The sequence below is a fragment of the Sus scrofa genome, chromosome 1 (assembly GCF_054392235.1).
Source record: "Sus scrofa isolate SSC_HxYL_T2T_F1_AM1 chromosome 1, Sscrofa_HxYL_maternal_Yorkshire_Landrace_v2.0, whole genome shotgun sequence".
Classification (NCBI taxonomy): domain Eukaryota; kingdom Metazoa; phylum Chordata; class Mammalia; order Artiodactyla; family Suidae; genus Sus; species Sus scrofa.
The window spans coordinates 137,553,359-137,567,720 of NC_139383.1; the positions used below are offsets into that span (position 1 = coordinate 137,553,359).

Sequence of the window (14,362 nt, forward strand, 5' to 3'; positions counted from 1 at the left end):
AGAGACCAAGGGGATGTCAGAAGGGCGGATGTGATGAAGTACACCTATACAAGACAAAGGACCAGCATTAGAAGTATGGAAACCAGTAATACATGCATAAGGTCTAAGGCAGGTCACTAAAATATGCAGTATTGTATACCTTATTTTCCAAGATGTGATCTTCCATACTGATGCAAAAATATTATTGTCTGTTAATGATTTTGCAAAAGGATTAACCAAAGAGGCCCTTAAAGTTATATAAACTCTCAGACATTTAAAATTTTTGACTTATAAAAACTTTGTACTTGGGAGTTCCTGCTGTGGCTCAGTCGGTTAAGGACCCACCACTGTCTCTGTGAGGATAAGGGTTTGATCCCTGGCCTGGCTCAGTGGGTTAAGGATCTGGAGTTGCCATGGCTGTGGTGTAGGGCCCAGCCTGTAGCTCATATTTGACCCCTAGCCCAGGAACTTCCATGTGCTGCAAGTGCAGCTGTTAAAAAAAAAAAAAAATTGTGCTTACATTTGGAGACACATAATACAAAACAGACAATAACAATTTAAGTATGCATAAGGAAAACAAGGCTGTTCAATAAGGTGGACAAATCTTAATAACTGAGCTTGTTAACATAAAAAACAGAAGAGGCAGTTATTTTATCAGCAAAATGGGTTTGTTCTGGAACAGCAAAGAACTGCAATTAGGGTCAAGAAGGTTATAGTAAAAGCCACCACAAAGGAGGAAGTTGGGAGCAGCTGTTTTGAACAACTGCTCAAACGGAGGAAAGCGAGAGTTCTGGGTGATGAGGGGTTCCCACTGCCTTAGTAGCTGGGGTAGTCAATTTCTGGCAGGAGATGCAACTCACATCACTTCTATCAGGAATTCAGTCTTTCCTGTTACTTAGAGTGGCAGTGCATGAGTGCTCCCCCTTCTGGCCTCTCGACTCCATTTTTTTTTTAATTTTTTTTAATTAATTTTTTTAGTTAAAAAAAAATTTTTTTTTCAACTCTATTTTACACAAGATTTCCCCCTATTAATTTTCACAAGCTCAATACCAAAAAATAATTTCAGAGCCACTGAGTAACCTAACCTGGAATAATATTCAGGAGAAGTTGCTGGTGAGAATAACTATAAAACATGCTGAAGTACTAACAAGGCCTTTGGAGGCATCTGCTCTAAATAAAGTGTTTTTGTTCTAAATATGTTTCTGATCAGAATCAGATCTTTAGACCTAAAAACCTAAACAAAAGCAATATTCTAGTCTCAACCCACATATTTCTGGTAGAAAGACACTTTGGAAGGGTACCTCAGTTAATCAAGCATTTTACTGGCACCAAGCATTTTACTGACACTATCAACATCTTTAACAAAGAAATGACACACTTTACTGCAAAAAGGGCAGCTTCCCCAGGAATCTCTGAGAGGCAACTCAAGAACAAACACTCATACAATTATCTTTTGTATCTAGCACAGAAAAATATATCATACTTAAATGGTTTATAAATAATTACTAGTATGACCTAATCAATAATCTTTGGTAATAGTGTCTCTTAATTAATAAGTATAGACAGGAACTCCGTTTTGTTCTAGAAAGCATCCTAGCCCCACTCTAAAAGCAGACATCAGAGCTTGGCTGAGATAGTAGGAAAGGGACAGAGAAGAGTACGAATGAGCCTGAAAACTCATAATTCAACTTCATTAGTGAGCTCCTTGATTCTGTTCATGCAATGATCAACAGCATTAATAAGTAAAGGGATCCAGCTATCTTCTGGCTGTGGGGTCACATGACTTGCTCTGTGAATGGAATGGGAAAGAGAAATTAAATGTATTTACACTGACTGTCAAGGGAAAACCTATCCCCAACAGAGAGCACAGGGAAAACTACAGTAAGAAAAGCAAGTTTCTTTGCCGACACTCAGCTATTTCACAAGTGAAGATGAAAGAAAACACTATACCCACTTTCTCCTACTCCTCAAAATGGGGGTGAAGGAGTTAAGAATGACTGGACAGGTTTATTCTCAAAAAGCTATTTGGGAAGAAGTCTTCATACTCACTTTGTAATTTCCAGTGCTTTCTCTAAAACAGATACAAGTTTTGCAGCCTAGGAAAAAAACAAAGAAGTTACTCACTTTGAGCCCTACCATAAAAATGAAAGGAATAAAAAAAGAAAAGGAGAGTTAAAATATTTTAAGGAGCTCCTAAAGTTCCCATGTGGTATTGTCACTGCTGCAGCTTGGGCTACTGCTGCAGTGCAGGTTTGATCCCTGGCCCAGGAACTTCCCCATGCTCTGGGCACTGCCAAAAAAAAGAAGTTTAAAAAATATCTTAAGGAGTTCCTGCTGCGGTGCAGCAGGCTAAGGATCTGGCATTGTCACCACTGCAGCTCAGGTCACTACTATGGTGTGGGTTTGATCCCTGGTCTGGGAACTTCTGCATGCCAAGGGTGTAACCAAAGAAAAAATATTTTAAGACTCAACTAATAAAAACTCATTGGAAAAAAAAAAAAAAGAAACCTTGGAGGAAACAGTCAAAAACAAAAATGACTGATTAGATTAGGATGGTGGGATCATGGATTATTTTTTATTTAGCAAAATCTTATTAATACCATTGCTGTAATACCTTCATAAGCTTTTTTTTTTTTTTTTAATTTAAAATAGTTTTAGAGGAGTTCCTCTAAATAAAACAGAGGAGTTCCTGTTGCGGTTCCATAGATTAAGAACCTGACTTGTATCCATGAGCATGTGGGTTTGATCCCTGGTCTTGCTCAGTGCATTAAGGATCCAGTGTTGCAGCAAGCTGTGATGAAGGTTGCAGATGTGGATTCCTATTCTACTCCAAGGTGTCTGTACACTGTGAAGATGCATTTGATAACTTTAACTTCCACTAATTTATCTAATAAGGGCTGATACATCTAATGGTAAAATATTAGCCATTGGCAGTTCTACTTCTCTTTCCAATAAAATGATAAGAACTTAAAGTTTATAAAAATAAGAGAATAGAACTTGAGCACAGAACCAAGGACTTGAAAGTATAATAAAATCAGATTTTTATAAAGAGATTGACTCTTCGTGGTTAAATCACACATGTATTGATATTAAAGCAAAGTGTTTTTTGTTTTTGTTTTTTGGTTGCGCCTGTGGCACGCAGAAGTTCCTGAGCAAGGGACTGAATCTGCACCACAGCAGTGACAATGCTGGATCCTTAACTGTTAGGCCACCAGGGAATTCCCAGAGCATGCTTCTGAATCACTTATTTTGGCCTATAGCAGAAATTAGAAACTTGAGATTTCAGGTTGAGAGAATCCTAAAGCACTGCGGCAATTAAGACTTTCTTTTCAAAGCAGCATTTTTCTAAGGTCTCGAGGTTTTTCTAAATAATTACCCAAGTGGTTATGGAAGAGAGTACTACTAGAGCTCATTAATTCAAATTCAGCAAATATTTATCAAGTACAAACATATGTAAGAATTATGACACTACTGTTGTACTTGTACCAAGCATAACAAAGAAATACATTCCCTATAGCTTAAAGGAAACACTAGTGATCACTGAAATTCTATCAGTTAGGTCTGTGGCTACTCCCTCAAAGCCAGTACTTACATTGAGTCGCACAGTCAGGTGGCACACAGGTGGGTATATGCTCAGAGCCAAATCATCCACACTAAGGGCAGAAAGCAAAAATAACCATTAATACCCCAAAAAGAGTAACAACAACAAAAAAAGCTCAGCTAAATGATTTCTAATACACAACTATGGATGCAACTAGTGAGAAAATAACTCAGAAATATCTATCGGTTCCTTAAACCGGGCAACCAATGAATAACCAATTCGACCGGTATTTACTGAATACATACACACCCTGTTTCACGAAAGAGCTAGGGAAAAAAACTCCCTTGGCCATTAGGATGGAATGTGATTAATTCAGTTAAAAACATGAGGATCTGAAACCATCAATTTAATAACTGACACAGGCAGGGTTCATCCCTGAATGCCACTAAAATGGGCACCACTTTAACCAAGCAATCAATTTAGGACCACCAATAATGGGACAAACTAATAACTATGTGCCTCCCTGATATAATGCAATGAAAAGCAATTCTTGCCAAAAAATGTTTAAACTGAATATAATCTATAATCATGAGAAAACAATCACATGAATCCAGACCTTTGGATTTTCTAAAAGGCAACTGATCTAGACTCTGTAAAAATGTCAATGTCAAAAAAGGTTAAAAATGGAGTTCCCACCATGGTGCAGCGGAAACAAATCCGACTAGGAACCATGAGGTTGCAGGTTCAATCCCTGGCCTTGCTCAGTGGGTTAAGGATCCGGCGTTGCCATGAGCTGTGGTCTAGGTTGCAGATATGGCTCAGATCCTGCATTGCTGTGGCTGTGGCTGTGGCCGGCAGCTACAGCTCCAATTTCACCCCTAGCCTAGGAACCTCCATGTGGTACAGGTGCAGCCCTAAAAAACAAAACAAAAAAAAAGTAAAAAAAAAAAAAAAAAAAGGACAGAGACTATTCTAGTTGCAAGAGACCAAAAAGGGGAAAAAAAGAAAAAAGCTGTCAGAAATTTTACAGACAACTGGAGAAATGTAAATATTAGGTAATGCTGTTATATTCAGTGATAAATTTCTTATATGTAACACGAAGAAAAAGCATAAGAATGTCTGTTCTTAGAAGATACATGCTGAAATTTAGGGGTGAAATGTCATCAATATCTGCAACTTACTCTCAAATGGTTCAGGGATAAAAATGCTACATCTAATTATAGAGAAATAAATTAATACAGAAAAAAATGTGAACACCACCACCTCACACTGGTCAGAATGGCTATCATTAATAAACCTAAAAATAACAATGCTAGAGAGGCTGTGCAGAAAAGGGAACTCTCCTACAATGTTGGTAGGAATGTAAAATGTTAAAACCACTATGGAAAACAGTATGGAGGTTCCTCAGAAAACTAAATGTAGAACTACCATATGACCCAGCAATTGCACACCTGAGCACATATCCGGACATAACCATAATTCAAAAAGTTACATGCACTCGTACACTCACAGCAGCCCTATTCACAATAGCCAAGATAGGGAAACAACCTAAATGTCCATCGACAGATGAATGGATTAAGAAAATGTGGTACATACACACGATGGAACACTACTCAGCCATAAAAAAGAATGAAATAATGCCATGTCCAGCAACATGGATGCAAACAGAGAATCTCATATAAGTGAAGCAAGTCAGAAAGAGAAAGACAAATCCCATATGATATCACTTATATGTGTAATCTAAAACATGGCACAAGTGAACCTATCTACAGAACAGAAATAGACTCACAGACATAGAAAACAGACTTGTGGTTGCCAAGGGGGAGGGAGGGGGATGGATGGGGAAATTTGGTGTTGGTGGATGAAAACTATTACATTTAGAATGGATAAGCAATGAGGTTTACTATACAGCACAGGGAACTATATCCAATCTCTTCGGATAGAACATGATGGAAGATAGCATGAGATAAAGAGTGTGTGTGTGTCTGTGACTGGGTCAGCAGAAATTGGCACAATATTATAAATCAACTATACTCTAAATTTTAAAACAGATTTTTTTTTTTTTTTAAAAAGGAGTTCTCATTGTGGCTCAGCAGTAATGACCCCAACTAGCATCCATGAGGACGCAGGTTTGATCCCTGGCCCAGCTCAGTGGGTTAAGGATCCAGTGGTGCCATGAGCTTTGGTGCAGGTCACAGACATGGCTCAGATCTGGTATTGCTGTGGCTGTAGCATAGGCCAGCAGCTGCAGCTCCAGCTGACCCCTAGCCTGGGAACTTCCATAATGTCACAGGTGTGCTGCTAAAAAGAAAAAATAAATACATTTATTGGGGGGAGGAAAAAGGGACTAAAAAAGAATAGTACCAAAACAGACTGAAAGAAAAAAAGAGAAGAAATGTGAACAAGAGGTGAATCTAGATGGAGATAGAGGTACTCACTGCAATACTTTTTCAACTTTTCTGTTGGTTTGAACATTTTCAAAATAAGAATTGGGAAAAAAATAGGGGGGTGACAGTGCAAGCTGAGCTCAGAATGCTGCTGCTTGGCTGCTTCAAGTGGACATCACACTTACCTAGGGCTGATCTCATCAGAAATGTCCACAATGTCATCCAGCTGGGCCACCTGATCCTTCTTCCCATTCTCTGCCACTGAGAGCCGGATTTTCTTCAGGCAGGCTTTGGATGCTCTCACCAGCGCAAGGCATGGGATTATGAGCTCCTGATCCTCCTCGGACCAATATGAGTCCTGATTGTTTGGACATCCCAATATACCCTCCTCATCTCCATGGTTGTCAGAGTTGTCCTCCTCAATGTCATTCAAAAGGCCACAGTAAGGATCACATTCTTCCACGGCCTAAGACATATCACGCGAATGCCAAGGAGAAAAGAAAAAAAAAATCATTTGTACTTTGAGCATTATGCCTACCCTGTCCCCAAACTTCAGCCAGCTACTACACTCATGGCTACAGAGTTGAATCACTTCATAAATGCTGTTCTGACTCTCCTGGTACCAATCACAGGACAGGAATGATGGGACCTATGTGACTGATACTCAGGACACCTCTCTCTCTCTCTTCCCCCCCTTTTTTTAAGGGCCACATGTGTGGCATATGGAAATTCCCAGGCTAGGAGTCAAATTAGAGCTGCAGCTGCTGGCCTATGCCACAGCCACAGCAACGCCAGATCTGAGCCACATCTGCCACCTACACAGCCACTTGCGGCAATATTGGATCCTTAACACACTGAGCGAGGCCAGAGATGGAACCCACATCTTACGGATACTAGTTGGGTTCTTAACTGAGGGTTCTCAACTGTGGCTGAGCCACAATGGGAACACCCACTCCTCTCTTCATAACCAATGCTCATCTACTAGTCACAGAGGTGCCTTCCAATGACCAGCAAAGAGAGAGGTCCCCTCACCTGCTCCATTTCCTCATGTGCATCCTTTACAAGATTCACACTCTTGGTCAATACTGAAAGGGCTGCAGCTTTGTTATCTATGAGTGAAGAAACAGGAGCACTAAAATTAGAGGAGAAACCCAACAATTCTAAGTCTGCAAAAAGCAAGAAACTATTCTCTTTGAAGGGAGCGCCAAGGACAGTCAATGAGAGCAGCAGTTGAACATAAAATTCTTCTCACATACATCCTCTGGGTACCCAGACAGAGAGCTAAAGAGCCTTTTGTCTTTCCCCACAAGAAGAAATAAAATGGTCACATGATGTTTCTCATCATGGTCCTCTTGGATGACTACTGCTTTTAGCCTAGTGGGCTCTACTTCAGAACCGCTTCAGTGTCCCCCCAGATCAGCACCAGAAGAGCAAACCACATTCATTCAACAAGAGACAGAGCCATAGCCAGAAGGTGTCTGAAGTATGAGAGTATCATGAAGTATGAATTTAGACGTATGAGAGCTAAAAAGACTGGTAAAAAGTATTAATACCTATTTTTTGAAATTGCTGATAAACTAGATCTATTCCACTAAGCTCTTTATTAAGTTAAAATACATATATATTACAAAACTGGAAGCTAGATATGACAGGTCTGTCCGCTCTGGCCAGCAGAGTCAATGCCCACTTCCCATTCTCACCCACCTCTTGGGATTTTAGGCACTTTCTGGCACGCATCCCAGACACTGTTGTAGGAAATGAGGTTCTCAGGGCTGGAGAAATGAATCAATAAGAATGAATCAATAACCTAAGGTCCTGTCTGAAAAAGGTCTTCCTACTGGTCATTACTCTCAGCTATCAGTAACTTCACTGTTAAAATGAGTTTTTCCCCCTCCCAGAAGCAAGGAGCCCCATTAACTGATAACCCAAACCGTGGCATCACTACCTCTGCGTTGGAGTGACGTAGAGCATTTCCACAAGCTGAGCCATGCCATCCACAATGTCAAGAGTGGCACTCCTTACCAGCTTTCTCAAGGTGGTTCCTGCAGCCAAAACCAATGACTAAGCAGCCTGGCCTTCTTTCCAGAAGTCACCATCTGCTTTCCTGAGAGTCTAAGTCCTATAGCATTTGAGGTAATGTGCACCCACATGCTTTAACTGGAGTGCCAACCCAAAACTCACGTTTTATTTATATCCCAATGTCATTTTCTTGCTCCTCCCACCATTCCTTACTGGTATTTTCCAAAAGAGATCTGAAACAAGATCTTTCCATGGCAGCATGTACTCAATCATTAAAAACAGTGGTTCCTTGACAATTGTGGATAAAACACTTCAAGTTTAAAAAATGTGAGTAGCCCTGAAGATCCATGAGACATGTACTCAATTTATAATCGTGGCATGAGGATATTGGCAACATCTCTGAAGCACTGGGACACAGGTTTGACCCCCAGCCAGTACAGCTGGTTAAGGATTTGGCATTGCCACAGCTGCAGCATAGGTCACAACTGCAGCTTGGATCTGATCCCTGGCCCAGGAATTCTATATGTCACAGGGCAACAAAAAGGAAAAATAGTAATTGCAGCATGATTATAATGAAGGCATGAATATACAGGGGAGGCTGGAGACCTCTTAACTTATAAAGGAGATAGAAATAGGATGTGATGTAATATGGGTGGAGAAGCCCGGGGATGGCTGTGGCCTGGGTATGCCTAATATCCAGCCAGCATCTGTGGTGGTTATAACAGGTTGGAGAGAGAGGAGCCTGTGAGAATTAAAAACCTTAGAATCAGGGTAGATGGGAAGAGACCATCTGTATCTTAGCACAAAGGCTTACTTATGAGATCACTTATGTCATAAATTTAAACTTTGATTGAATTTTATGGGAGAAAGTTATATCACATGACCAAATTGCGGTAAAGGTACAAGTGTCAGGACATAAGCTATCATATTAGCAAACATCTATCCCATAAACCAAATGCTCACGTCTGTAGAGAGGCTTACCCTGATCCTTGGGAAGCGAATAGTATGCTGCAATAATTGCCTTGATGGCAGCATGGACTTGTTCACAGAATCTCTGGGTTTCCTAGGAGGTGATGAACCAATTTCAGAATGAAAAAGGGAAATGAATTAGATCATGGTGGTCAGCCCATCTACCGTGGAAGAGCACAAACATCTGTATAGCATCATGAAACATTTTCTGAAGTCCTATTATAAGTTAGGCCTTGTGCTATTCTCATCACATACCAGAGAGGAGTTCGCTGAACACCAGTTACTGAGGTGACAACTCAATAAGACATTAAGAAAGAGCAGGAAAAACTTATTCCTGATACTCTATATCCCAAGATACTCATGATCTGCTTTAAGATAGTCACTGTATCTTAGACCTGGAGTTGGTAAATTAGGGCCCTTGGGCCCAATCAGGTATACTGCCAGTTTCGTAAATAAACTTTTACTGGGACACAACCACACTCTTTCATTTACATACTGTCTATAGTTGTTGTACTATAAGGGCAGTGTCGAGTTCTTAGCCTGCATAGCCTAAAATGTTTACTATCCAGCCCTTTATGGAAGAAGTCTGCCAACCCTATCTTAGATGGTTAAGCAGTTATCTGTCTCTCTGCCTCTTTGTCTTTGTCTGTCTGATCCTAATAGAATCTCAATATATCTAAAGGTCATTAGCATGGATTCTACAATGCTCAGTTTTGACTATTTTCCTCCTATGCAGACATTGGCTTTCTCTTATCTTCCTTGTCCTCATTTCTCTGCTAAATTCTAAGCCAGTGCTATGCAAAATAGGCTCCACGGATTGATGCCAGTCCATAAATGGTCTGTTACCAGTCTGGGATGGGTAAGTACAATGATTCAGAGTATTTAGAAACTTTTATGGCAACTTGACATTGCTTCAACATCCAAACCATAATTTCATAAAAATACCATTCCGTATGGACTGGAATTAACAAAACCATTCTTCAATGGAACTAACCTGCCAAAATCCTAAGAAAACAATTATGATTCAAATAAAATCATATTCTAATTTTTCATCTGTGAGTAAAAAAAACACTGGCCTGAGCATGTACAGAAAAATAGTTCTGTTCTACCTCCTCGTGGAATCTTACTAGCTGTGAATTTTAGCAACAAGTCCTAAGTGTATTTGAAAGAAAGGACTCTCAGTAGATAAGAAAAATAAGGTAATATTACTACTCCCTTTGAAATAAAGATTAACTTTCTTCCACAATGCTTTTAAAGTACTCTCATACAATTCTCATTTTCAACACAAATCTCTGAGATATGTAAGGAGAGAGAGTTTATTACTATAGGTGCAGCAAAATAATATTTTTTTCCTTTTTTTGCTGAAGAAATCAATTTTTTTATTGGCTTACAATGTTGTGTTAGTTTCAGGTGTACAGTTAAATGACTCAGCTTTATACACACGCACACACATATACATATGAAGAGGGGATGGAGATATAAACTTTTTAACACATTTAACTTTGATATGTTTTGACTTTTATATTGATACATGATTACTAATATAAAAAGAAAAAATATGTAAAAATAATTCCATATAAAAAGAGTACTAGAGTTCTCGTCGTGGCTCAGAGGAAACGAATCTGACTAGGAACGATGAGATTGCAGGTTTGATCCCTGGCCTCGCTCAGTGGGTTAAGGATCCAGTGTTGCCGTGAGCTGTGGTGCAGGCCAGCAGCTACAGCTCCAATGTGACTCCTAGCCTGAAAACCTCCATATGCCACAGATGCAGCCCTAAAGAGACAAAAAAAAAAAAAAAAAAAAAAAAAAATGGAGTTCCCGTTGTGGCACAGTGGTTAACGAATCCGACTAGGAACCATGAGGTTGTGGGTTTACTCCCTGGCCTTGCTCAGTGGGTTAAGGATCCAGCGTTGCTGTGAGCTGTGGTGTGGGTCGCAGACACAGCTCTGATCCCACATTGCTGTGGCTCTGGCGTAGACCGGTAGCTACAGCTCTGATTCGACCCCTAGCCTGGGAACCTCCATATGCCACGGGAGCGGCTCAATAAAAGGCAAAAAGACAAAAAAAAAAAAAAAAAAAAAAAAAAACAAGACAAAAAATATATATACTTTTGCAAATGGCATTATTTCATTTTTTTTATGGATGCCATTTGCAGCAACATGGATGAACCTATCATACTAAATGAAGTTAGACAGTGAAAGGCAAACATCATATTATATCACTTATAAATGGAATCAAAAAAAAGGATGCAAATGAACTTATTCATAGAACAGAAGCTGACTCTCAGACTGAAAAAAAGTCTGGGAGAATGGACTGGGGGTTTGGGATTGACATATTCACAGTGAGATATATGGAATGACTGGCAACAGACTTGCTGTATAGCACACAGAATTCTACCCAATATTCGGTGATAATCTGTGGAAAAAGAATCTGAAAGAGAATGAGTGTGTGTACATGCATAATTGAATCACTTTGTTGTACTACGGAAATTATCAAAACACTGTAAATCAACTGTACTTCAATAAAATCTTTAAAAATGAAAAAAAAATTTTTCATTTCAAAATATCTAGATATACAGACTAAGAGAATTAAAGTATTGACTATAAAAATAAAATAAGGCAATGAATACACCATTTTAAAATAAAATTATTCCTAAATTAAGTTTAACTAGTTCAAGAAATACTGGACATAGAGCATACCTGGCCACAGCCAACAATATTTACTTTCAAGGTTTTTACACTAAAGCATACACTCTTTTATCTAGCAATTCCATTTTTAGGAATTTTTACTGATATACAGATATAAACAAAGATTGTGTTAGGCAATTTAGAACAGCACTGTTTATAACAGTTACAAGTTGGAAACAGCTTAAATGTCCACACAGTACTGGTTAAATAAACTATGGTTGGCAGTTCCCATCATGGTGCAGTGGCAAGGAGCCCGACTAGGATCCATGAGGATGCGGGTTTGATCCCTGCCCTCGCTCAGTGGGTTAAGGATTGCTCCACTGTGAGCTGTGGTGGAGGTTGCAGATGCAACTTGGATCTGGCTTTGCTGTGGCTGTGCTGTAGGCTGGCAGCTACAGCTCCAATTGGACCCCTGGCCTGGGAACCTCCATATGTCGCAGGTGCAGCCCTAGAGAAGACCAAAAAAAAAAAAAAAAAAAAAAGACAAACATAAACTATAGTTATATCCACACTATTGAATATCACACAGCCATTACAAAGAATTGAGCAACTTTATACCTACTTCTAAAAATCAATTTTCAAGCTATGTTGTTAAATTTTTTTAAAAAAAAGGAAAGTCCAGAAAAATGTTTAAGATATTTTACCATAAGAAGAAGTAGGCACATACACGTTAAGTGGGTATATTCATAGTATATATAGGGAATAACACAAAAGGAATAAGCGAGGGGAGATATAAACTTTTCAGCACACTTAATTTAGGTTTTGATATCTTTTGAATTTTATACTAATTCATCGTTACTAATTATAAAAAATAATTCAATATAAAAAAGGTGTTTTGTAGTATAACAGAATAGGTGTAGCTTAGACATGAGACAGAACCTAATTTATTTTGTTTTTGTTTTTGGCTGGGCCCACAGCATGCCAAAGTTCCTGGGCCAGGGATGGAACACTTGCCACAGCTGTAACCAGAGCCACAGCAGTCACAATGCCAGATCCTTAACCTGCTGAGCCACAAGAGAATCCCAGAACCTAATTTTAATCCTAGCACCCCTACTTATCTACCTTAACCGAAGCCTTTGAGCCTGCTTGTTCATCTGTCAAATAGGGATCATGTATCTGAAAACACCCAGTAAATAGCAAGTGCTTAAAATAAAAAATTATCAGAAAGGAAATAACCAGGATGAACCTCAAAATGAACCAATATTGAGGTTCATTTTGAACCTCATTGAACTCACTGAAGTTCCTGTTGTGGCTCAGTGGTAACAAACCCAACTAGTATCCATGAGGACTCGAGTTTCACCCTGGCCTCGCTCAGTGGGTTAAGAATCCAGCGTTGCTATGAGCTGTGGTGTAGGTCTCAGACTGGCTTGGATCTGGTGTGGCTGTGGCATAGGCTGACAGCTGCAGCTCCAATTTGGCCCCTAGCATGGGAACTTCCATATGCCACAGGTACAGCCCTAAAAAGCAAACACAAAAAAAGAACCAATGTTTAGAAGAGCTGCCTACTCCATGTCAAGTACTGCACCTGACAACTTGGTTTTCAGAATATTCCTGTGATATGAGAACTCTTGAGGTTAATGTTCCTATGAAGTCAATAAGATATGCAATCTTACTTGACAGATGAGAAAACTAAATTCCACGCTAAGGAGTTTCCTGATCTCCTAGCAATTAAGGATTTGGTGTTGTCACTGCTGTGGCTCATGTTTGATTCCTGGCCTAGGAACTTCCGAGAGCTGCGGGTGCAGGAAAGAAAGAAAGGAGGAAAGAAGGAAGTCCGGGAGAAAGGGAGGGTGGGAGGAAGGAAGAAAGAAATCCCTTGCTTTGAGTGTAAAACATGAAAGAAAATGAAAGGATTCCTAAAGAATAAAGAGGCACTACAAGGATTCCAGAAAAGTAAAGCCCACCTGAGGAGATGGCAGTGGAAGTCGGGAAAAGACTACGGTCAGAGTAGTGGCTTCCGTGGACACTGTCACAGCTGCCTCATCTGGGAAGAGTCAGAGGAGGAGGCAGAAGCCAGTATGTTAGTGCCAAACGGATAAGGCTGCAGCTGCTGGACGGGCTGTGAAGATAACACGTTCCCTCTCCACCCTTGCCGGCTTAGACGTCTCAAAACACCTCCAAAAATCAGTGTTTTAAATCTCAACCTCAGAGATGCCGAGAATGGGTAAGATGAGGTATCCCCACAGAGGGGACAGGCCGGGGAAAAGCAGGAAGGAAAGGGACAGGGACAACTGAAGAGATGAGAGATGGCAGTCTCCAACAAGAGAGGCACTCACTGAATCTTCTCCAAAAGGTCTCCCGATTAAACTCCTTGGTAGTCTCCCGGGCTTCGCCGACTAGTGGGTTCGGCGTGTGGGCCGGGCCACCGCAAAAGGAAGAGCAGAGGTAAGCGGCGCTACCTGAGGCCCCCATTTCCTCCGCTCCCGCCGGGCCCTGCCGCCCTCCCCTCCCCCGACTCCCCCATCCCTCGCTCCCTGGTGCCGCCGCCGCCCTGGCCCGGCTTCTCCCTACCCACGCCGGTCCCTGTGGGGGTCCGTCTCCACTGTGTCAGCTCACCCCGCACTCCAGGAAGGAGCAACCGAAGCTCCTCTGCTAGGTGCCGGAGCTGCTCCAAAGGCACAGCCAGGGTGGGGACTGGAGCATCAGGGGGAGCTGCATTCGCCATCCCAGTAGGACTCTGGGAGCCAGCGTACTTAGCTGCCACGGAAGCCGCCTGAGCCGCACAGCAGTAGCCACTCCACTTCCGGGCGTCACGGATGCGGGTTCGCTTCCGGCAACAA

General features: G+C 40.8%; 1 protein-coding gene across 6 annotated transcripts; it reads right to left on the reverse strand.

The window, feature by feature from the left end:
* Positions 1 to 628: 628 nt before the first annotated feature.
* CCNDBP1 (cyclin D1 binding protein 1) lies at positions 629 to 14,326 on the reverse strand. Of its 6 annotated transcripts, none has more exons than XM_021097084.2 (11): positions 14,139 to 14,326; positions 13,859 to 13,918; positions 13,487 to 13,566; positions 8,908 to 8,989; positions 7,853 to 7,949; positions 7,612 to 7,679; positions 6,940 to 7,016; positions 6,093 to 6,373; positions 3,572 to 3,632; positions 2,029 to 2,075; positions 629 to 1,768 (listed from the first exon to the last, which is right to left on the reverse strand). In XM_021097084.2, the coding sequence occupies exons 1-11, from the start codon at positions 14,245 to 14,247 to the stop codon at positions 1,657 to 1,659; spliced, it is 1,074 nt and encodes a 357-aa protein (XP_020952743.1). In that variant the 5' UTR covers positions 14,248 to 14,326; the 3' UTR covers positions 629 to 1,656. The 6 variants fall into 6 exon arrangements, with proteins under 6 accessions (XP_020952743.1, XP_020952741.1, XP_084830650.1 ...); XM_021097082.2 differs by having other exon boundaries at positions 14,094 to 14,326; XM_084974524.1 differs by lacking the exon at positions 13,487 to 13,566.
* Between the last annotated feature and the right edge of the window lie 36 nt (positions 14,327 to 14,362).